The 26373-nt window shown below is 33.8% G+C and overlaps 1 protein-coding gene across 1 annotated transcript; it reads right to left on the bottom strand.

Moving 5' to 3' along the window:
- Positions 1-7843: 7843 nt before the first annotated feature.
- Positions 7844-13623, bottom strand: LOC126893679 (uncharacterized). The gene is made up of 4 exons (XM_050664089.1): positions 12270-13623; positions 11698-12030; positions 10296-11609; positions 7844-8013 (listed from the first exon to the last, which is right to left on the bottom strand). Exons 1-4 carry the CDS (start codon positions 13621-13623, stop codon positions 7844-7846), a joined length of 3171 nt encoding a protein of 1056 aa, XP_050520046.1.
- Between the last annotated feature and the right edge of the window lie 12750 nt (positions 13624-26373).

Genomic DNA, 26373 nt, shown 5'->3' on the forward strand with positions numbered 1-26373 from the left:
AAAAAAAAAAAAAAAAAAATCATAGTAAAATTAATATCTTCTCAGCTTCGCATCGAAGCTAAAATATAAAATGTACAAAGTTAATTATAAAAATATATTTGTTTTAAATATTATAGTATTAATATAATTAATATTCATTGTTTATACATATAGAACACAAAACATATGAAACATTTTGAATATTTTCGCACTATTTTACACATCAAACAAATCTAAAGCTTTTGCATAACAAGTTAACATATTCCTCAACTGTTTTTAAAAGTTTGAATAATACAGATTGATATACGTTTTATTTTTGTCAAAGTTTTAATTCATTAATTTACTTGACAATGTATCTATGGTTTCTGGCATGCAAGTAAAATGGAATTATTACGAAAATAAACTTAACAGCTAAAAAATGGCAAATTTCTATTATTTTATGTATAGATATATAATTAATAGTGTTTCTAATTTTTGAAAGCTTTCATTAAGTGCCGCCGTACTTAGTTCCTCAGTAAGTAAGTATTAAAACTCATAAAGACGGTTACGATGCTAAAAATATGAAATTAAAATGATTTTTAATAACTGAAATTTTTTTTTAGTACGTGACATTTCTGTAAAACCTTTACATATTGAAAAGTGGTCAATGAAACTTATAAAATAATGTTTATTGAGAGATGTGTCATCACCAACGCTGCCATAGGGTTGGCTTTGAACAAAAGTTAAAGGTAATGTATAAATTTTTATTTTACAATCCATTAGTATGCAGTATAAAATTTATTTTTCTATTGATATAAATGATTTATTGCAGCATGATTAATTTATATTAAACTATGGCTTTTCATGAAAAACATTTAGATGCATAATTTTTATAAAAAACACAAAATTTAATCAGTTGTATATAATAACTATTAAATTATTTCAAAACAAGAATATTATTCTATTATTAAAAAATATCATGTGTTGCTGAAAATAATTGTTTAATATCAAATGAAACTCTTAAATAAGGATATGCAAAATTGACTATGGTATCTAAAAAATTTTATTCTAGAGAAAAATAGTATAAATTTTATAGATTCATGATATCTTTACCTACCATTTGGTATATTTTTTTTTATAATTTAACCCTTTACTAGCCCACAGGGGGGGATTCAAAATAACAACTTTTTTACAAAAAATTAACTTTTTCAACTTAACTTTTGAAAGTGTTCCGGAAAGTCTGACACTTTTATATATATCTTATATATTCTTATATATATATTAGTGATGGGAAATATCGAATAGAAACTATCGAACTATTCGATAGTCATTCAAAAAATATTCGAATAGTAAAAATATTCGATAGTTACACAATATATTCGAATAGTTTTTAAACTATTCGGTTGTATAAACACAATTTGAATAGTTATACGATAGTTTAAAATATTTGAAAATACCCATTACTAATTTTTACTATTATTAATTGTATAATAATTTGTTTATAAGTATTCGTTAATTATCTTCTTATTATAATTAAGTATATTTAATAAATATTTTAGGTAAAACTAATCGAATAGTTTATGCCAAAAATAAACTATTCGGTTGTATAAAAACTATTCGTATAGTTCTTCGATAGTTTAAAATATTCGAAAATGCCCATCACTAATATATATCTCATATATATTAATATATATCTTATATATTAATGCTAATGTAATGTACTTTATTATGGCAAAAAGAAATTTGGGACTTTATTTTGTCTTCGCGATAAAAATGGATACCAAATGCTATTTTTGTATGAAAATTCTCGATTTTATTTTTTACATTTTTAACTTTATAATGCTATGACATATTGAAAAGTGTATGGATCAACATTATTTTTTTATGAGAAATAATATTTTTTAATAATCCCTTTTTCATTCTACATACTTTATCTTAATTAGGATATTAATAATGAACTAGCAGATCATGTAGCTTTTGGAATAGTCCACCAATTTTTTAAAATTAAACACTATCTAAAGATTTGCATCGAAGCGTTTTTTTTTTATAGTGATTTTAATCACTGTCAGATATCATTACACTTGACCCCACTATGCAACGCCACCACTGTGCAGGGTTTTTTTAGTTAATTTTGAATAAATAAAAATTAATAACACATGAATAATTCAATTCCGAAATCATTTTATTATGTTTTTTATTTAAAAATATTAGTTGATAAAATTTTAAGGAAGTAAGAAAGAGATAGGATGTATTTTTTTTTTTTATTATTATTAAACGGTAGAAATAATAAACTTCTATAATGAAAAAATCATATTATGTTGTATATCTATAAAGATTTGCGTGAATCATAGTTTAATAAATACCTGTAAAAAAAATTATATACATATTTTATGACTTGTATAAAGAAATAATTTATAAAAGACTAAGGTTTGATTTTAAAAAAAAATAATTTGAACAAAATATATAGTTGTCTAAATTAATTAATAATTAATAAAAATATTTAAAAAAGGAAAAGTTATAATAGTAATAAAAATAATTAAAAAAATTACCCTGTGTGTAACAATAATTAACAAAAATAATAATCTAAAATGGCTGAATTTTCAAACTTGATTTAAAATAAAGTATCTAAATATATTTTTTAGTGAATAATAAATTATTTAGATTAAAAAGTATATGTATAATATAATATTTTAATTGATAGTTGTTTGTAAATAACAAAGTAAGGAAAAACAATAAAGAAAAAAATATATTATGTATTATACCACTTAATATTAAAATCCAAAATTTCTGCACAATAAGAAAACACCATCTTTAACATGTATGTTTAATTTTGTGTCAATATGATTATTATACGAATAATTATATTGTAGTTTTTTGAATTCAGTAATATAGTTTTCTAAGAAAGGTTCAATTTTAGATACATGAATGTGTTTTAGTTTAAGATATGTGTATTTTGTAGCAAAATCATAAATTTTCTGAAGTATGCTATTTATAAATTCATAATTTAGAGTGTTGTCTGAATTATGAAAGTTGTTAATAGTAGTCAGTTCGTCAGTTAATAATAATGATTCGTTGAGAACATCGAATACAAAATCCTCATTAGTACATTCAAAATAATTTAATGCATTAGTCATACAAGACATTAGTGGTTTAAACGTAGAAAACATTTCGATTAATATTTTCAAATTCGTCAATTTAGACTCTTCATCTGGGTATTTATATACTGATGACATAGCACTATAGTAATTACGTAAAGGATGAAGCATATCTGAATAAATTTTAATTAATACCATTGAAGCATATGGCTTTGATATTGTTTTAAAATGAGTTTTTGAGACATTATTGATAGAAGAATATGCATGGACCCATTCCCTGATTGGTACTGAATCTCCATTAAGGGCTTTAAATTTAAAACCAATTATTTTATGCCATCCTATAGAATTAATAATACAATTAAATTTAATAACTTCATCAGGATTTACTATTGGTTCTCGTTCTCGTCCTGGCTCTGGTTCTGGTTCTGGTACTGGTTCTGGTTCTGGTTCTGGTTCGGGCTTTATTTTACGCCGACTAAATATGCTACTAGAAAGACATATTAACATAAAGAAGAAAATTAATCGTGAGAACAACATCATAAAAATCGTAATTAAACAAAAAATAACTTACTCCTATAAACCTTATACCATTATTCCTTTTAATTTATATGTATAGAGTATTTACATTTATTAATAATATATGTAAAATTATTATTTATGTATATTTGTTTTATTATTATTTAATCGTATTTATTTAGTTAATGGAAGTATTTTTGTGTTAGATGTTCTTATATCATTATACAGCATAAAAATAAAATTATACTTGTCAAATAACATTTTTTAAATTTCTAATTTCAATTCAAAATTAAAAGTTTATTTATAAATTAAGTATTATCGTTTAATTTACGGCACTACAGAACACACGCACCCAACAGTTTAGGTTCAATAATGATACGGTAAATCATTACAAAACATTCTATAATGCACCGATTTATTGTACTTCTTTTCTAATTCGGACAATTTTGTTGATGTCTAATTATCTTGTCTTAATAAATGTATTTATTGTATGTCAAAATTAGCCGATAAATATAATATAGATCTAATTGTAAATAGTTTATATGAATTTAAACTGCTTTCGTCAGGGCGTTTTTCTGAACCGTTGCTATTTCTTTCGTTGTCTCCAGATTCGAATGGCGCGCGCTTTATTATGAATTTATGTCAGATTATAATCAACTTAGTCTTTATTCACACCTATTAATTAAGTAATGTTTTTATATTTAAATAAAACATAGAGTTGTATGACATTAGATCATAACATGTTATGTTTATAATACATGATACCAACTTTTCAGATGAGTATGATGTTGATGTAATCTCATATTATCTATTTTGGAAAAATTTTTGCCGCAAACTGTACAGCTGTACAATTTGTGTTTAAAACTAAAATTCTTACCGCAAACACAGCATAAGTGATTCATATTTGATGTGTTGACGATTGAAAATGAAAAGACTTTAAAGTAACGATTTAACAGACAAACGAAAATTAAGTCTGGGGAAGAATGATTTTTCGGTTTTATTAAGTATACTTTTGCAAACCTCAGCAATTTCATACCAACAGTATCCCTTACCTCTGGAGTTGATCATATTTGTAAGACAATCTCGTGTTATGACGATTCTCAGACGTCCATTGGAATTTAACATTATTTTACGTGACTTTTGTTAAAACACTAACATTTTATTTACACTTACTAACGTGACGCTTATCACCTCAAAACACATATGAATTGTATAAAGTCATGGTTTAGAAATGTTTTTACATAAATTCGGATCGTAATATTACCCAAGTTGTAGGTGAATTATACGATTCGCAAGGTATGAGCAGAACCAATAAAAAAATACTGATTTGATCATTTTTGATAAAGTTATAACAGTTAACAAAGTTATAAGTTTTATTGGACTAAAAGGAACTTTCATCAGAAACAAAAATATACTATTCTAAATCAACTTTTCGCGATGTTTTCAAATTTGCAATTAGACTTTTTCTATCACTTCTAAGTTTTAATATTATTAAAAAATAGTATTTACATATAAAAAAAATACATACATATAAATGAGCAGAACCAACAAAAAAAAAAAAAACTGATAGAACGACCAGTTAAGATATACGTCGGAAACGGAACAGAACGCAATCTCCGTAGTCCATACTCGGCGGCGGCCTTATCTCGGAGTCATGGGCGGGGAGACAACCGATTGTCATATTAATAGCTGGACGGCTGATATTGAGAGACACCGATGAGCGCCAGCCGGATAATTTACCGAAAAAATTCCGTGTGGGCGACAAGGTGCAGATCAGTGTACATAAATCAGTGTTTGATAAGGGTTACTTACCAAACTGGAGCACCGAACTGTTTACCGTAGTGAAGGTTAGGCAAACAGTACCACCAACATACTATCTGGAGAACTATCAGGGAAATCCAATACGTGGTTTGTTTTACACCGAAAAGCTGAACAAGACCAGTTATCCGGAAATGTATTTAGTCGAACGAGTGTTGCGAACACGAGGGGACCAGTGCTTCGTTAAATGATTAGGATTTGGTCCAGAGCACAATTCATGGATACCGAAAACCAATATCTCACCTCGATGATTGTCGATATACAAGGTATTGTGGCAGCAGACTGATCATTTTTGGTCAAGGAACTGACTGTCATTGCCATAGACTGCACTTCATTCGCTCATTGGATGTTTAAACATCCAAAAAGTATCGAGAGCGATGCTAAAACAAATTTTTGGTTGAAAAAATATCTACATGGAATGGATACACGTTGCGGTGACGTTGAATACAATGAGTTGCCGAGAATCATGAAACTGTTGCGGTGCGAGACCATTTACGTGAAGGGAGCTGAGAAAAAGTGAGTAGTTGAAAAGTACATACCGGGACAACGTATAGTCAACGTCGAGGATTTGGACTGCCCACCGCTGTAAAATTTAAGTTGTGTTACAAAAATGTGTTTGTGTTCCCGCAGGGGAATCCGCAAGGATTACGGGCCTAACAACCCCGCGGACCCTAGTTATTTCAGTGGGGGTAGCAACACGTACCACTGCTCTTAGCCGGTCATGACTTTGGTTAGTTGGGACCGGTAGGCCTGGGCATACCTGCTTGCTAACAGCGACTAGGCCCCCCTAACCCAGCCATACCAAGTGAAAGGGTTGCTAACTTGTCACAGGGTAGTTAGCCGAAAGGCAAAGTGACCATTGGGATCCTCTATGGCACCTGACGCACCATAGAGTATACAGCCTTATCACAGTATCGAGCTCTGCTATGACGGACCTTTATTTCTCGACTACTCGTGGGAACTATATGGATAAAAACATAGAAAAACCACAAAACAACGAACTTATGACGATTAGGGATCCTACGGACAACCTGTCGGAACAAGATCGTGAACTGGCGACTCTTCGCAGAAGAATCGCCGAACTTGAAGGTCTCATGCAAACAACGGGACGCTTGGTGAACCGTCTACTAGCAAAGAGACAGCAACATCAGCAAATGTAAACCAGGAATCGCAAGATCAACTGGGAGCAGTAGCTGACAAAATCGAGGGTCTAAAACTTAGACCCGAGAAACTGAGCGGCAGTCAGAGGCGCAAGCTGAAGAGGAGACGAGCAATCATGGAGGGACAGAAGAACCTACCAAAGGAGGGAGACAAGGGAACCGACGACTTGAAAAAGTCAAAGGGAACCGAAGCTCAATAACCTGAGGACAAGGGTCAAGAACCTCCATGTAAGAAAACTCATTGGGTACCGACCTATAATCTGTGAAGCAAACTCTGCCCGCTTCACAGATTATGTTGCCAAGCAGCCACCAGCCCCGAAGGATGTGAAAAAATCCACTTCACAAAAATCTGGTAAGAGGAAGGCTGAGGAATCACCAGTGCCACTCGGAAAAGGAGGTAAGGCACAGGTAAGAAACAAACGAACACACTTCACTCCTGCCTCGAGGGGAACCTCTCCACGGATCCAAAAGGAAATGTGGAGAGCGAACCTAAGGCACGGTCGCCACCTGTGAACGGCGGGGGGACATCACCCACAGGGGGGACTGTGTGACACAGGGACTGTTTCAGACGCCTGTATCACACCCAGTACAGCGTGCTTTCTCAAGCGTCAACATCAGTTTTTCTGAATGGCTGACAATAGAATTCAATTCACGCAAATAAACCTGCATCATAGTAAAGGGGCCAGCAGTGTATTACTAAGGACCCTAACTGAGAGGCATACAATACCCTTACAAATAGCACTTATTCAGGAACCATGGATAAATGGTGACCAAATTAAGGGGCTAAATCTAAGGGGTTTTAAACAGTTTCATAAACAAGCAGATAAACCAAGAACTTGCATTTTGGTTAATAATAAAGTTAAAGCCAGCCTGATACTTAATCTATCAAGTGCAAACTTGACTATTATTAGAGTAACACTAAATGATGGTAAAAGTATTATAGTAGCTTCAGGATACCTACCATATGAGGTCACAGACCCAGGTAGGGACTTAACTATGCTCATTAATTATTGCAAAAATGAAAAATTAGAACTAATCGTAGGTATGGATGCTAATGCACATCACACTATTTCAACCAAAGAGAAGAGGTTATAATGGATCTATTGCTGACTACAGACCTAAGTAAATTAAGGGGAATTTATTAAGTAAAAAAAAAAAACAAAAAAAAAAATTAAGTTAACACGAGGCAAAAAACCGAACGGTCAAAAAACCTCGTCTACAATTAAAGGGGAAAAAGAGAGAGAGAAAAAAAACAGGTATTAATAAAAAAAAATAGTTACACCTACACTTTTAATATTAGAGGATACGATGAACGTCTTCGGGTACCCATCGGCTATTAATCGCGGTATTACCGCTAAGCACGGCGGATATACGTCCCAAGTAAGCAACTGGTTTTTGGCAGTTAGGCTTAGCTTGCAAGACGTTGGGACACCCCGGGATAAAATGCACTACGTCACCACATTGTACTAATAACATATTCATCATCCAATAAAATATAACATAAAACCTATAAAAAAACATATATAACATGACAGGTGGTATTGGAACACGCCTGCCATGTTGAGAGACCTAAATAAAAAAATAGGGGCACCTAAAAAAAAATTTAATAATAAAAAAAATTGCCACACGTGCTTATGGCACGGCACACTAATAAAAATAATTCTGGCTCAAAAACATTAAAACAAAACGTATACGTTACCAGCCCCGAAGGGCTACAGAAAGAGGATGCATGATCAGCCGACACCATAAATAAAAAAATTACATATTAAAAAAATATCGGACACTCACGTAAAACAAAAAAACAATTATTATAGTTGTAGCGCACACAACAGAAAAGACCGCTACGGACGAAAATTAGCGTACCAGTTCCGATGATGGCTAATTTCCGACAAAACGTCCGACGTTTGACCCGGCGGTCCGTTGGCGACAACACGGCTAACCTTTAGAGTAGGGGTCAAAAAAAAACTTAATACCCAGTGCCGGAAATTACTAAGAACAATTTAAATCATAAGGCGACAATGTATGCGGTGAGCAGTGCAAATGACGTTCAAGATGGGAAAGGAGCGGGGTGAATGTACACACAAATGCCGTCCATGAACCGGTCTGAAGTAATATACAGCTGACTATCTCGCACGCGCATAAACAAATCACAACACCTCATCATGATAATTTTACCGACAAACGCCGTCGCAGTCCGCATTCGGCTCAACACAAATATATATATATATATATATACTGTACGGTCATTAATGGACTGTATAAGGTATTGAAAAGGAAAACAATAAAATAAATAATCAACCAATGTTCACTTAGTTACAATAAATTAATTATTAACCAAAGAAAATTTCATACATGCATTAACCCTGGCCAGGAACTTAAAACTAAGGGGAATCAATTAATGGGGGGATCAGAATACAAACAATTAATTTAAAAAAAATAATAATAATAATTAAGTAAATATAACGCTTGCCTTTGCTGTTTGGATACGACTGCGACGGCGGCGACGACGAATTGTTAATGCACACACGTACGATATTCGTAAATGATTTTCAAAGTTAACGGTCGGTATGTTCTTTTCCGGAGGTTTCGGTGATGGTCGAATTCGGTTGACGGTCGGTGTCGGTGTGTTTAGGTAGGCGGTAGTTGAGAAAAACAAAACAAGATTAATTATTTACAATGATTCTCAAACATACCGCCAACCTTGAAGAACCGTAGGTCTTCAATGATTCAATGGTAACAAACAAAGTTTTACCATGGGTCGGCTGAGAATTTTTCCGGTAGAGGTTCGGACGTGAGCCCCTCGTACGACTCCATCGGCTCCGGGAATAGTTTTTATTACTCTAGCAGTGATCCAAGTGAGGGGAGGTGTCGGCTCTTTGAGAAGGACCAAGTCTCCTACCTCTAAGTTGGGCGCCCAACGCATCCATTTTGATCTTTCTTGAAGAGTATGTAGATACTCTTTCTGCCATCGTGACCAAAAATGCTGGGTGATAAAAGCCCAGCGTTTCCCGATGCTGATGTTAAGATGATTGTCGGTAAAGGATGGGGACGGTACGGTGACCAATGGTTCCAAAGTTAAAAGATGTCCTGCGGTTAATGGAGTAAAGTCGTTAGGGTCGGCTGACATGGCACTTAACGGCCTTGAATTTAGAGTGGCCTCGATCTGATGTAAAACGGTATTAAGTTCTTCATAACTAACGATTCGGTCTTGTATGGTTCGGTAAAGTAAAGATTTGGTTGACTTCACATTTGCCTCCCACAATCCTCCCATATGAGGATAGTGGGCGGGTTAAAATGCCAATTAATTTGATGGCTTACCGCATAATTGATAAATGTTGACTTGTGTAGTATAGCGTCTACTTCTTNGCAACGGGCGGGTTAAAATGCCAATTAATTTGATGGCTTACCGCATAATTGATAAATGTTGACTTGTGTAGTATAGCGTCTACTTCTTTTAAGTAACGCTGAGTACATACAAAATTGGTTCCGCAGTCACTGTAAATGTCCGTACAGCGTCCTCTTCAACTGATGAATCGGCTTAACGCCGTGATAAACAGTGGGGTAGACATGACTGAGACAAGCTCGATATGAACGGCAGTCGTAGCCATACATATAAAGATGCAAATGTATGCCTTTGTTATTTTTATTTTTCTTAACATTGAAGCTTTAACATGGAAAGGGCCGACAAAATCCACTCCTGTTTTGCCGAACGGTTTAATTTGGGAAAGACGGAAGGAGGGAAGATTACCCATTATTGGTTGAGATGGCCGAGGTTTTGCTCTGAAGCATGGGATACATTGATGCAGTTTGCGCTTGATTACGCTTCTTGATGAGAGTATCCAATAATTTTGCCTTAATAAATTTTGAGCCGTTTGTTGTCCTGAATGTCCGTTTGTTCTGTGGATGTGGTTTATTAGTAGTTCCGTTAGTCGTGCCATTTTGGGTAGTAAAAGAGGATGCTTTTCATGGTAGGGTATACTTGAGTAGTTTAAACGACCACCCACCCTGAGCAACTGGTCCTCGTCTAAGAACGGAGTTAATTTCCTCAAGGAAACCGGGGCGGGTTTACCCATTGAAAGTGACTTTATAGCATCCGGAAAAAAGGCATATTGTGTCCAACGAACTAAAGCTCGAAGCGCCTCATCTGTTTCAACCGTGGTTGGTAGTGTGGTGACGGATAAAATAGGTTTTTTACGAAGTCGATTTTTCACTCTTAACCAATAAGCTGTGAGCCTCAAAATTTTTGGTAAGTTCTCTGATTGATAAAGTAAACGAAGATCTGTTTCTTGTACTTGAGAAAAAAGTGAAATCGGTTTTTCTTCAATCATGACTTCGGGGTCGCTGTTAAAACTGAACACACTTTCTTCAAGCCACTCACTACTATCTTGGTGCAGAAATGAGGGACCGGTCCACCAGAGATTATGACTGACCAGACCCTTTGGTCCTAAACCACGTGACGCGCAATCAGCAGGATTATCTGTCGTTGGTACATGTCGCCAAATATCAATGGGAGTAAGTTGGTGAATTTTGGCAACTCGATTAGCCACAAATGTTTTTATAGTATCGGTTGAACTTCTTATCCAAGAAAGCACAACAGTAGAATCGGTCCACGCTGTAGATTTCATGACGTTAATAGATGTTAGATTTCTCTGTACAAATGTTAAGAGACGAGCTAACAGCCAAGCACCACATAATTCTAATCTTGGTATAGATAGTTTTTTAGCTGGGGCGATTTTTGATTTTCCCATTAGTAAGTAACAAATGACTTCCGTTCCTGTGTCAATCCGTAAGTAAACAGCGGCTGCGTACGCGGCTTCTGAGCTGTCACTAAATCCATGAAGCTCATACTTAGCGTTAGGATGTATTACAATGCGTGGAATTTGTAAGGAGGTGAGCATAGGTAGTTCTTGATGATATTGAGTCCACGCAATGGCTGCCTCTTCTGGTATCGGCTCGTCCCAATCTACTTTTATTAAGCAAAGGTACTTCATTAATCTTTTCAAATCTGTCGAATATCTGTTTAATATTAACGCATCGATATTAAGTTTAGGTTCAGACAAACCTACTGGACAAATGTCAATGTTAACACTTCCTTTAACTANCGAGTGGGTCATAGATTTTCGCGATTTCTGATAAAACTGCTCTTTTACTAAATTTTACTGCATTTGGTCTATACTTATAGCTGAGAACATCAACTTTTGGATCCCAATTTAATCCAAGAACGTGTATAATTTCTGATTCGTGTTCATTAAACGTAACTGGATGGGTTTGTTGGTGCTCCAATGGAATATGAGCTAATAATTCTTTCGAGTTGCTTGACCATTTTCTCAATTCAAATTGACCTCGTTTAAACAACGTGACGAGCTTCTGCTGTAGTTCGATAGCTTCTTCTACACTATTCGCACCTGTCACTAGATCGTCAACATAAATGTCATGATGAACAATGGTTTTGATGATTTCATCGTCGCCAGCTTCATCCTTGGCTAATTGGTGAAGCGTGCGTATAGCAAAAAAGGGAGAAACTGACCAAAGGTGACGGAATTCATCTCATATTCAGAGATAGGCTCCTCTGGACTGAACCTGTACAATAATCTTTGATAAGGACGATTCGATTTGGTAACTATTATTTGGCGAAACATTTGTTTAATATCCGCGGTAAATACGATTGAATATAAACGAAAACGTAAAATTATGCCGGGAAGTTCTTATTGAAGTTTCTTACCGCAATGAAGATTGTCATTGAGTGACATACCCGAAGATGTTTTTGCCGAGGCGTCGAAGACTATACGCATTTTTGTGGTAGTACTTTCAGGTCTAATAACTGCGTGATGAGGAATATAGTAAGCAGTTTTGTTACTTACTGAACTCTGTTCTAACTTAGCCATATGATTGTTGTCCAAATAATTTTGCATTTCCTTATTATAACTTTCACGCCATTCTGGATTTTTTGAAAATCTACTTTCCAAATTACATAAGCGACGTAAAGCTTGTTCTTTTGATTCTCCAAGAAGGGGTGGATATTTTATAAAGGGTAAGTGTACAACATATCTACCATCTGCTTGACATGTTGTAGTCGATTTGTAAATCTGTTCACATTCTTGGTCCTCTGGATTACACTTTTCAATGGTGGGTACGTCCTCGACTTCTAGAAATTTCTGTAGTGTATCATTGACGGATTCAAGAGTTGAACACATGGTGACAATTTTTCTATCATTCGTAGTGGAGGTTTTTCCCATTAATACCCAGCCAAAGACAGTAGATAAGGCGATTGGTCCTCCATCTTTACCTTCTTTCTTTTGGCCGGTAAGAAGCTGCGGAAACACATCCGCGCCTAATAAAATATCTACCGGTAAAGATTTGGCATAATCGGGATCTGCTAAGGTTAAGTAATTTAAATGAGACCAATTATCATTCCACACACGCTCCGATGGTAAAGGGCCAGTTATACGGTTTAATATTAACGCATCGATATTAAGTTTAGGTTCAGACAAACCTACTGGACAAATGTCAATGTTAACACTTCCTTTAACTACAGGTACTTGTAGGCCCGATAGGCCTTGTACAGTAATATCACGCTTTTCTCGCCGGATTCCCAAGAGATGTACACACCGTTCGGTTATGAAACTACTTTGGCTGGCACAGTCTAACAAGGCTCTTACGGTAACAGGTATACCCTGAACATTAAAAATGATTACTGAAGCTGTGGCTAAAAGAACGGATGTGCGAAAACCTTTTGTTTCGGAAGCGGCTAAGGTTACATGAGCAGCGGTAACGGTTTCTTCAGATGTAGAAAGGTGTAACATAGTGTGATGTCGCCCAGCACATTCGGAACAAGTTTTTGGATTTTTGCATTCACTAGCCCTGTGCGCACTAAAACAACAAAAACACCTATTCAGTTCCTTTATAATTTTATGGCGCTCACTAGGTGTTTTTTCCTTAAAAACAGGACAATTATTAAGTAAGTGTCCAGGTTGTACTTTACAAACTTGACACGTAAAGTTACTTTTCTCTCGCCCGTTATTACTTTTCATTTGCGATTGACCTGTATAATTTCGTTCCTGTCTTCCAGTAAACATAGATGTGGTGGTTCGATTTGACTTAAAAATTTTTGTGTTTGGTATCCTTTTGTTTTGACTTTTGGTAACGGTAGCTGATTAGCAATATTTTGTCAAAAACGTTATGAACTCTGTCATAGTTGGGTCTTTGGATGTATCTACTAATAACTCCTAATGGGACCTAAGATGTTGATCGAGTTTCTTTTGTAAAATATACAATAGGATCGGGTCCCATTGATCGACCGCAAAGGCTAAGTTTTGTAGTGCGCCGGTAGTTTCTATAATCACATTCAATAAATTTCGTATGGATGTTCCTTCCCCAAAAAAGGCTTTTGGTGCATTAACCAATTGTTCGAGGTGCGTTTCGGCGATTATCCGTTGATTGGAATATCTTTTTGTTAATTATAACAATGCTAATGTATAATTTGCATCTGTTAACATAAGATTTTCGATCATTCGTAAGGGCTCCCCTTCTAAATATGATTTTAAGTAACCAAATTTGACAACAGGTGCCATAGGTGTTTCGTCTACTAGTTTGTCAAACATGTTACGAAAACTTGTATAATTTATTGGATTGCCATTGAATTTCGGCACCGACAATTTTTCTACGGGAAAACCCATATTTGCGGTTGTGTTCGGTTTCGGCTCGCTGTACTCATCAAAGGTTGAGCAACCGAAACGGTTCCACACCTCTGTGGCGTGTCTATAGTCGTCGTCATCGATATTCGACTCATTCAACTGACTATAGAAAGCATCGCGGGGTGGAAGTACTGTTTCGTCTAATTTAGCCCAACTATCAGTGTACTCGTAAGGGTATACGCCCTTACGCGTCACTAACTCCATATCTTCGGAGCGGAACACCTTGGCCGTCTCCCGGAATTTAACGAAATCGGGTGTCATTAGGTTACCGGCCAAGGTGGACAGGGAGGAGGCCATGAACCGGAAAGTGTCGACAGACCGTATGGTGAAGTTATTGGTCACGTGTTTCGTGACCGAAATATACTTCTCCTCGGAATTCGGTATTACCGAAATCCTTTGGTCGTCGTACCCCAATTCAGTGACTATGAAATGCGCGTCGTAACCCGAAAGATTGTGCAAGAAGCACGGCACAAAATTGACCGTCTTTATTTTCAGGTTACAAGCATTGCATAACGTCTGTCTGAATCTGTCCGATAGATGGCAGTGGTCTTCTACTTTTGGGTTTGGAAACCCTTCAATGCAGTACGGCACAAGTCGCATACCACTTTCTCCCCTTGCCTGCGCACATTATCGACAGACATTCGGATGAGGACGTTAGTTTTACGCAATAATTTGGAAATGTTGCGTGTCACTTCCGTTACAGCCATTACGAATGCCTTGGCTACCTCTTCGCAATCCTCAGATCCACGGTATATCAGCGGTGATTGCGGTATACCGTAACGTTCGAGGAGCTCGGATGGCACATCGTTCGATGTTTTGTTGTTTTGTGAATTTGTTGTTCTTGGTCGGCGACTCTTATTGGATACACTGAACACTTCATCTTAACGTTGTCCCGTTCCAAGCCATACACGTTGACGGACACGTTAGGGTACATCGTTCAAATATTTTAATTTAGGACACAGGTGTGGGGAACGTCAACCCCTTGAAATTATACCTGTGTTCCTCGTTAAAATATTTTTGATTAACACGCGTATTATTATTAACCCCAAAGTGTCTCGCCAAAATGAAACAGGACTGATCGATGTTTTGTGGGTTGATTATTGCCTTTCTATGGAAAATTTCGAGTGGGACCGGAATATATGATGAGCCGGCGTGGGGCGTATACTTGTATACGCTGAGCATGAGACCGTCGTTATGCGCTAGCGTCAATCCGCTATCCCTGCCCGAATACACGTCTTCCTCAGCGAGCATTATCTCGAAATCATCATTGACCGCACCTACAATGTCCGTGTCGGACAACAACGCCCTAGCCCGTGTCTTGAACGCACGGTCCTCGAGCGGTGCGTCCGATCACGGTATATGGTAAGAGACCTCCAATTTGAGATTATATTTAATATACAAACGAAACAATTGTCGATGTATTTTCTCAAATATCATATCTTTAATGAAGTACAATTGCGCAAACTCAGATGTATTCATCAAAAATATACAGTTGTCATCTCGTTTTGACTGAAACAGTTATGTATCTTTTCAGGTAATAGTTTGCACCCATTGTGTCAGAATCACCTTAATGTTTTCATCTTGCAAAAGTAGTATTCCGTTTAAATTTTCCGTTATCGATAAAATATATCCGCACATTGAATACATTCTATGTAGTAAATCGATAGCAATAATAAGTTCTTGATGACTGTTTACCAACTTGACTTTTGGCCAAAATGAATCGTCTGAATCCAGACCAATGTATACGCGAGACATTTGTGAAATGCTATATATTGATGAATCGATCAAGTCGTTGATTTTATTGAATTTACACCTTGGTGTACCCATTGTGATTAAAGTCTCAAGGTCCAATAGGCGTTACTATCGCTGCGATTCGCGTTCACCGTTTTTTCAATTGTTTCAATTGAATCCAAAAGTTCGTAATATATTCGCTTCACAACTGAGCATGTACATTCAAGATTGTCCGAATTTTTTCCCACATTCGATAACTCACAACCCTTGTAGTGTAAAAAGTCTCCACCGGTACCGTTTACTTTATCTCCTAGACGTTACGCAAAATATTGCAAATCTCGATAATTTTTCAATAATTTACTGAATGGTTTAAAAACTCTATCTGCCGGTTTGTTTTCAACAAGAAAAATCAATTTATTCGATATATTACTGAAATAATCCATCTTACATGCACAATAGATCAACAAATACTGAAAACCGATTAGTAGTCAACAGACAATGTTGCTGCTGCATGACACCATACTTTCCAAACATCTGTTAGACATTGGAATCTCGATGACGAATGAGGTGTATTTTATGACTATAGCTTATACCCCGTCCCGTTGCTCTGCGTTACAGTGTAGGTGTGATCGGGCTCTACGGGGCTACGAAACGTCGTCACGAGCGCAGTTTGCCTAGCTCGGGGAATCGGGCGCGTCCTCAGGTTGCGGATAGAGGAACGGCCTGCAGATATGCAGGTTAGCCGCGAAATAAGCAGTCCATTAATTTGGACTGACGAATAAGCGGTCGCGGACAATGAGCTCCTCGTTCGCTCGTTAACCCTGCAGATATACAGGGTAGCTGCGATATAAGCCACGGTAAAGTGGACGAATAAGCGGTAGCGTTCGAGGGAAACTGTATAACGGGCGGGTGGGCCCGATAGCTTGGTAAGGCAACCACCTAGGTGAAGGCAACACCGAATACAAATCCCCTGGCGGTAGGTAAAACGCAGGTTAGAATTTACCTTAAAAATCATAGATGGAAGGTCACCATGTTAAAAAAACAGCTACGGTTCCAGGAGTATCGGAGACTCCAGGACCGGCTGGGGAGAGTACCGCTNGGTTAGAATTTACCTTAAAAATCATAGATGGAAGGTCACGATGTTAAAAAAACAGCTACGGTTCCAGGAGTATCGGAGACTCCAGGACCGGCTGGGGAGAGTACCGCTGCAGGCTCAAAAAATAATGATGAAAAATGATTATTGCTAAGAACTTTTATCGTCACCTATTATTACACAAACAACAATAATGCCACAATTCTTATCTTCTATGAATAATCACAGTAAATTCCGCACGTTCAAAATAATAAGTATAGCATTTAGAACAGTACAGGTAATCTGATATTTGATTTTATGCGCCATAAATTCTAATACATCAATATATAATTGCACTAACGTGAAATATAATATGAGTTTTTTTAGGAAATATTACTAAATCCAATTTTAAAGGAAAAATTTGATGAAACTTCAACCACTCAGTAAAAATATTAAAATATTTAAAAAAATATATTTATGCTAAATTTTGAAAAATTTTTATGTTAAGTTATTTTTCCCAAAATATAATGAATTTATGAAAAATATTATTATCTTTTTTGTAGACAATAATAAGTTCTATAATTAATATTCTATTCATTTTAGTGCTAAGTGTAATAGTTGTCGAGTTAAACATAAAAAAAGCAAAAACAACTATCAAGTGCCATATTTCAACCCTAATGCGGCACCAGAAGGGTTTGAATAAAATCTTACAAATTTTACCTACATTAAAAAAATTGAGTTTGAAAAATAAGGACCACCCTACTACGTATATATGGTGTTGTGCGGAAGAGGTGACTATGAAATAAAATGTGTATAAAACAATTTGTGTGTCGAAAATATCAAAATATTCAATCAATAATATAAAAAACTTACCTTGTGCAGCACCAGTTAAATGTATATCAACCATTGTTATTCGATTTTAAATTAAAAAAAAAAACCCAGCACTGTGGGGTCGCGGTATAGTGTGGAAGTTGCATTGTTGGGTCCAGTATAGATTTAATCTGACAGTGATTAAAATCACTATCATACGAAACGATTCGATGCAAGTCTATAGATACTGTTTAATTCTATGAAATTAATGAATAACTACAAAGCAACATCAACTTCTATTTCCTTATTTATACCCAGATTAGTAATTCTTTTAATTATATATTATATAATTTTTAAAATTAATTGTTTTCAAATTATTATTGGTTTTGATTTTTAATATGTTTAAAGTAAACATTTTGAACCTACTTTTTTAGCTTTGATGCAAAACTGAGAAGGTATTAATTTTACCATGATGCGTTTTTTTTTTTTTTTATGTCTGTTGCCACTTTTTCTCAGCTCTCACCGAACCGATTTCTTTCAATGATACGTCAAAAGATCACAAATCGTATCTAGTCGAAGACATTACCCTCAAAAATTGAAAAAATTTCCCTCGTTCCCCGTAAATGGGGGAAACCTCCAAAAAAATTACAAATTTAAAAATCGCTAATTTCACTACTGTGCCGCGACACCCCTGTGCTGGGTTTTTGTTCTTTAAAGTGAATGTTTTAATAAAAAAAAAATTAATTAATTACCATAACTTTTAGTTCAACTTGCAAGTTTGAAATTGACATTATTAAATAGAAAAAAATGAAATTATTAAGATTAAAATCAATCAGGGAATTTTATAATTACTATTTACAGTACATTTATCAGAAAAGTTCGATTTTTTTACATTTTTATCGTAATAGATCACTTAAATAAAAATTATAGTAATCATTTCTAATTAACTTTTGGTGTTTAAAAATATTTTACAATGGAAATTATAATTGCAAAAATCCATCGTTAAATTCAGGTGAAACTAAAAATAATTTTTTTTTTTAATTTATGATTTATATAGCAACATGTTACAAAAAAATTATAGACTGATTGTAGCACACACAAATGGAGTTAAAAATTAATAAATTACAAAGTAAAATTATTTACTCTTGTAGTTAATTACTTTTATCATATCAAATATAATTCGACAATAAATACTTTAAGAATATTAGAAATGAATGATTTTAATTGTGTGTATGGAAAAAGCTAGTTAAGCTACTTTTTCTTTGAATAAGGAATATTTTTTCGATTTTTAAGAGTAATAACTTAAACTAATCATTAACTTAAATATAATAAACTTAAATGAATCATTTGACGTATGGTTGAAAAAATAGGTATAGTGAGGGCTGGCAAAATAAATCGTGACCACAAAAAGAACAACATAGTAAAATAATATTAACATGAATATAAATTTCTTCTCACGAGGGGAGACTACAGTAATAGGATCTTTTATATTTATTGAAGTTATTGAATCTAAATGAGATAACTATTAAATGATTTGAAAATTTTATTCTAACTCAAAAAAAATGCAAAATATTAAAGCCACAGACGCATTTGAACCTCGTACCGTAAGCACGAAAGACTCAAGTGTTACCGATTTGGCAATTGTTCGTTGCTTTAGTCGCATGATAAAATTGGCTATTTAAGCTAATTCAAATTTAAAAATTACTTTTTCGACTTAAAAAAAATAAAAAAAGATTAATTTCTTATATCTTATGAACTTTATTCTTTGTCAATTAAATTATAAAATATTCATGAAAGTCAGCGTATTGCCCTTAAAATAAAATAAAATACAAAACCCAGGATTTTAACACAAAAATAGCATATTTTTGAATACGGTAGCCATTTGCGCATAGAAGATAGGTCGTCGGGACAAAATTTTTTTTTTAATTTTATAGTGTTGACATAAGCTATAATTTGATTTATGTTTAAAGGACGCAGTATTTCCAGAACATTCTCAAAAATTAAGCTGAAAAAGTTAATTTTTTGTGAAAAAGTTGTCATTTTAAACCCCCCTCAATGGGCAGATTAAGAGCCATATTTACAAAAAATATATACTAAATGATAGACAAAGACATCAAGCATATAAAAAAAAAAAATTATATTAATATATTCATTTTTGAAAAAGTTACAGCAGTTTTTAGTAAAAAAATTGAAAAAATTTCGAAAATTAGCGAATTTGTAATTTTTTTTGAGGTTTCCCCCATTTACGGGGAAAGAGGGAAAATTTTTCAATTTTTGAGAGTAATGTCTTCGACTAGATACAATTTGTGATCTTTTGGCGTATTGTTGAAATAAATCGGTCCAGTGAGAGCTGAGAAAAAGTGGCAACAGACATAAAAAAAAAAAAAAACGCATCATGGTAAAATTAATACCTTCTCAGTTTCGCATCGAAGCTAAAAAATTAAATTGACACCCATATATGGTATAAGGAGTTAACATAAAAAATGATTGATAATTTGAAAAAAACATATACCTAAAAGAAACCAACTATAAAATTCTCAATATTATATTTATTTTTCAAATAATTAAGAGGTTTATAATAAATATATTACTCTGAATGTTGTGACATCTCTTTAATATTTTTATAGTCGAGTAAAAAATGTAAATATATTTCTACTCCATAATGATGTTTTCAGAATTATATTTTTAATTATAATTATTTTACAATTTTTGTTTTGATTTATATTTATACTGTGAAGTAATTAATACTTAAGACTAATTTTTATTTGAACTAGAAGGATAATGTAATACAACAAATGCTAATTTTGATATGTGTGAATATGATTTGTCTTTTAAATGGTTTTGTGTTTTGAAAATATATTAATTAAAGATGAATGATATACAGAGTGATTTTTTTATTATAACCCACACAATTACTTGCAGAATAATAATAATTTAAATATTTTTTTTTTTTATTATCTTTAGTTACACATTATTCTTGAATTATTAACTATGTAATACTTTTTAAGTTCATCCCTTATGCCTGGTAAGGGTGTCAACTTTGTTTTTTTAAATGGTAACACATATTTTTAATTTAATAAAATGTTTGAGTTTTTAATTNGTAACACATATTTTTTAATTTAATAAATGTTTGAGTTTTTAATTTAATAGTAAATGGCATTTGAATTTTTAATATAACTTTATTAGCTTATTAGATATAAACATTTAAAGTTTCAAAATTTTGAGTTAATATACATGTATAATACACATGGGATTGTAAATACAGGTAGCTAATTGGATTTTTATGACATTGCTGTCTCAGTCACAGATTGTTTATTATCAATTATGATTATCAATAGATATACTTTCTGTATTGTCAGTTAGTGTATTTATAAACTCATAACAATGTACCTTACTATCATTGATAATAACAATGATGTGTACCTGCTAATATCGATGTTATAAAAAACCAATTAGCTACCTATATTTGTAATCCTTAATATATTATACCTGTATATTAATTCAAAAATTTGAAACTTTAAATGTTTATATCTAATAAGCTAATAAAGTTATATTAAAAATTCAAATGCCATTTACTATTAAATTAAAAACTCAAACATTTTATTAAATTAAAAATATGTGTTACCATTTAAAAAAACAAAGTTGACCCCTTTCCAAGGCATAAGGGATGAACTTAAAAAATATTACATAGTTAAAAATTCAAGAATAATATGTAACTAAAGATAATAAAAAAAAAAAAAATGTTTAAATTATTATTATTCTGCAAGTAATTGAGTGGTTTATGATAAAAAAATCACCCTGTATATAAAATACTTAATTAGTATTTAATAATGTATATCATGTACAAATTATTTACAATGATACTAAATTAAACCAATTTTAGTAAAAAAAAATGTGTTAAATGTAGGTATATTATTATGTAGAAAACCATGGCTGCTTTAACGAGTATCTGCACCGTATTCGTAAAGCAGTCGCGCCGTCATGTGACCACTGTTCGAATCACAGCGCTCTGCACACCCTCTTCCGGTGCGAGCTGTAGGCCCAGGTCAGGACTTTCTGGAGTCCCGTTTGGGGTCCATTATCGGAGTCGAGTCCTTGGTAGACCTGATGTTGAGGAGCCGGGAGGCGTGGAGGCTCGTTTAGGCGTTCGCCGAATCCATCTTGGAAAAGAAGGAGGAAGTGAAACGCCTGAGACAGAGGTAGCCGCGCCGCCTGGTACATGAGGACCTAAGGCGCTGGTTTAGGCCGGTGCCTTAGGTATTCGTGTTTTATGTTTTTGTGAATTATTAATTGCCCCCACCTCCACATGGTGCAACCCGGGCAACGGATCCCAGTCAGGGATCCGGCTAACGGGGGAGACCACACCACGTTGTGAATCAGCCCGAAATTAATCAAGAGCTGAAAGACGGCGAGGGCCGCCCTGCAGTAATACCTAACGGTAGTTCCAAGGCGGTCCACAACTAAGACGATCGGAGAAAAAAAAAAAAAAAAAAGGTGGTCAGCTGACTCGGCGTTACGTCGTTGTCGGTGTGACGTATGCAGCAACGCGTAACCCTCAATCAGGAGCATCACAGGTGTTACGTTATATAATCGCCCTTAAGGTCAACACGTCACATACAATAATATTAAAAAAAAAAAAAAAATTTGGTAATCGTCGTTCCCCCTCCCATTGCAGTATGTTAGTATACGTTGGATTTTCATCCCCACTCAACACCTATTTGGCACCACCTGATGGTGGGGTGGGTGGGTGAAGCGTAGAGGGCCCATTATTCCCTTTTTTACCCTACTGAGTGATGTGACATCATCGACGCTGCATAGAGATGGCTTTGAACAACAGTTAAAAGTAATATATAAATTTTTATTTTACAAGCTATAAATATACAGTATGAAATATTTTTTTCTATTGACATAAATGATTTTATTACAGCATAATTAATTTATATTAAACTTTGGCTTTTCATAAAAAACAGTTAGTTGCGTAATACAAAATACAAAATTTAATCAGCTGTAAATAATGCAAATATCATATGTGCTAAAATAAAATATTTAAAATTAAATAAAACTCTTAAATAGGTTTATGCAAAATTAACAATGTATAATAAAAAAATTTTTGAAATAGAGAAAAAAAAATTATTTGAATTTTTTTATTAAAGATAAATAATTAAAAATATGCTTTTAATATAGTCCAAATTAGTAAAAATTAGTTTAAAAAAGTAACATAAAATATTTGCTTAATCAAAAGTTATTAGATTTATCAAAACATCGTGGACCACCCAGGGCAGTATTTAGTAGTGGCGCTAATTAGTGCGATTATCCTTTTTTTTTCTTCCGCCGGCATTGCTGTGGACCGCCCTGGAACTTCAGTTAGGCATTACTTTAGGGCGGCCCACACCGTTTATATAATTCACACCACCACGTTGTAAATCAGCCCGAAATTAATCAAGAGCTGATACGCAACGTGGTGTGGCCCACTTCCATTAAACCGGATCCCAGAGTGGTAACCGTGAGGGAGAGTTGGCAAAAGAACTCAAAACAAAAATAATACACAATAACAAGAACCTGAGGCACCGGCATAAACCAGCGCCTCAGATCCTCCTGTGCCGGGCGACGTGGCTGCCTCTGTCTTAGGCGTTCCACTTCCTCCTTTAACAAGAAGGATTCGGCTAACGCCTGGACGAGCCTTCACGCCTCCCGACTCCTTAACATCAGATCTACCATGAACCTGACTCGGAGCGTGGACCTTAGTCGGGACTCCAAAGAATACCACTCCTGGGCCCATGCTTCGCTCCGGAAGAGGGTGTTCAGAGCGCTGTAACCCTCTTCCTGGCGATCCGAACAGTGGTCACACGACGGCGCGAATGTTTTACGAATATATTTATTATATACCTCTTAATTATTTGAAAAATAAAAATAATATTGAGAATTTTATATTTGGTTTCTTTTAGGTATATGTTTTTCTCAAATTATCAATCATTTTTTATGTTAACTCCTTATACCATATATGGGTGTCAATTTAATTTTTTAGCTTCGATGCGAAGCTGAGAAGGTTTTGGTTTTAACTATGAAGTGTTTTTTTTTGTCTGTTAACACTTTTTTTTCAGCTTTCACTGAACGGATTTCTTTCAACGATACGTCAAAAGATCACAAATTGTATCTAATCGAAGACATTACCCTCAAAAATTGAAAAAATTTCCCTCGTTCCCCGTACATGGGGGAAACCTCCAAAAAAATTACAAATATAAAAATCGCTAATTTTCGAAATTTTTTCAATTTTTTTTACTAAAAACTGCCGTAACTTTTTCAAAAATAAATATATTAATATAATTTTTTTTTTTTAGATGCTTGATATCTTTGTCTATCATTTGGTATATATTTTTTGTAAATGTGACACTTAACCTGCCCACAGGGGGGGATTTAAAATGACAATTTTTTCACAAAAAATTAACTTTTTTAACTTGACTTTTGAAAATCTTTCGGAAAGTCTGACACTTTTATATATATCTTAAATTAAAGCTAATGTAATGTACTTTATTATGAAAAAATAAAACTTTGAACTTTATTTAGTCTTTGTGGTGAAAATGGCTACCGAATGCTATTTTTGTGTGAAATTTCACTATTTTATATTTTACATTTTTTACTTTAAAATTCTATAACTTTTTAAAAAATGTATGGATCAATACAATTTTTTCATGAGAAATAGTATTTATATACATCTTTCATGGTCATACTTTTTTTTTAAATCAGACCATTTCCCTATATACGGGTGGGGCTTCAAATATAAAAAATTCATATAGAAAGTAGAACTTTTTCAACTTAACTTTTGAAAGTGTTCCGGAAGGTCTGACACTTTTATATATATCTTAAATTAAAGCTAATAAAATATACTTTATTATAAAAAAAAAAATTTTGGACTTTATTTTATCTACACGGTGAAAATAGACATCAAAGTTAATAAAAAATTACGATTTTTGTAAAATGATTTTTTTTTTATTTTTAACTTAATATTGCTATAACATTTCGGAAAGTGTATGGATCACTAAATTTTTTTTATTATAGATGCTTGATGTCTTTACCTATCATTTAATATATTTTTTTTGTAAATCTGACACTTAACCTGCCCACAGGGGGAGATTTAAAATGACAACTTTTTCACAAAAAATTAACTTTTATATATATCTTAAATTTAAGCTAATGTAATATACTTTAATTTGAAAAACAAAAATTTGACCTCTGGACTTGTCTTCGTGGTGAAAATGCCTACCGTATGCTATTATTGTGTGATAATTCTCGATTTTATTTTTTATATTTTTAACTTTATAATGCTATAAGTTATTGAAAAGTGTATGGTTCAACACAATTTTTTATGAGAAATAATATAGGGATTTAATAATCCCTTTTTAATTCAGGGTATTAATAAGAAAATAGCAGATCATGTAGCTTTTGGAATAATCCACCAATTTTTTAAAATTAAACACTATCTAAAGATTTGCATCGAAGCGTTTTTTTTTATAGTGATTTTAATCACTGTCAGATATTATTATACTTGATCCAACTATGCCACGTCACCACTGTGCTGCGACCCCCCTGTGCTGGGTTTTTTTAGTCTCAACATACATAATTAACTAACATATTTAACACAATATGATCTAATTAAAAAAAATCTAGCCGATAGAAACTTTTGGATCAGTATTTTAGAAGTTATTGACTTTGTTAAATCTTGTTATTATATTAGTACGTCAGTACTAGTGCGACAACGGACGCAATAACCTATTCGCTAGTTCCGCTCAATGTCAATTAATTATAAATTGTATAGAATTTATATTTGTGAATTAATAAATTATTTTTAAATTAATTACATAAAATTGTATTGTTGAGAATATCATTTTTATATCCTACAGTCCGCTAATCATTAAAAGAGGAATAAAATAACACAAAACCATTACGTGGCGNAAATAAAATAACACAAAACCATTACGTGGCGTTAACAGACATTTTTATTCCTTGTCAATTGTACATTGATGATTGCATTGAGAAATTAAATAATAATTATTCCAGAAAATATTGTCGTAACACAATAAAAGGAAATTGGCGGTAAATGAAATGGTAATGTGTACGAAGATAAAGATGAGGATGTCGTGCCTGCTGTCTAGGCATTCACGTGCGTGTTGTCGTAAAGCAGTCACCGTTCTCGGCTGACATTCCAGGTTAGCTGTGGGTATCGAAAGGCTGTTGTTATAGGAAGAGAATAAGGGTAACACCAAGGTATGAGGTGCAGAAGAAGTGCAAGACACAAGTAGTTTAGTTATTAGTAGAGGATAATGAAGTACGAGGTGCAGACGAAATGCAAGACTCAAATACTAGACGTACCAGATGAGGAAAATAACAGAGTACGAGGTACAGACGAAGTGCAAGACACAAGTACTCTGAAATGTTGTGAAAGAGTGTAGATAGGTTTAAAAAGGAAAATACAAAGACTTTATTTTAAGCAGTAAGCCGGACAGCGACAACCGAGTACTGAG

Source organism: Daktulosphaira vitifoliae, unplaced genomic scaffold (assembly GCF_025091365.1).
Source record: "Daktulosphaira vitifoliae isolate Bord-2020 unplaced genomic scaffold, ASM2509136v1 Scaffold_1, whole genome shotgun sequence".
Lineage (NCBI taxonomy): Eukaryota > Metazoa > Arthropoda > Insecta > Hemiptera > Phylloxeridae > Daktulosphaira > Daktulosphaira vitifoliae.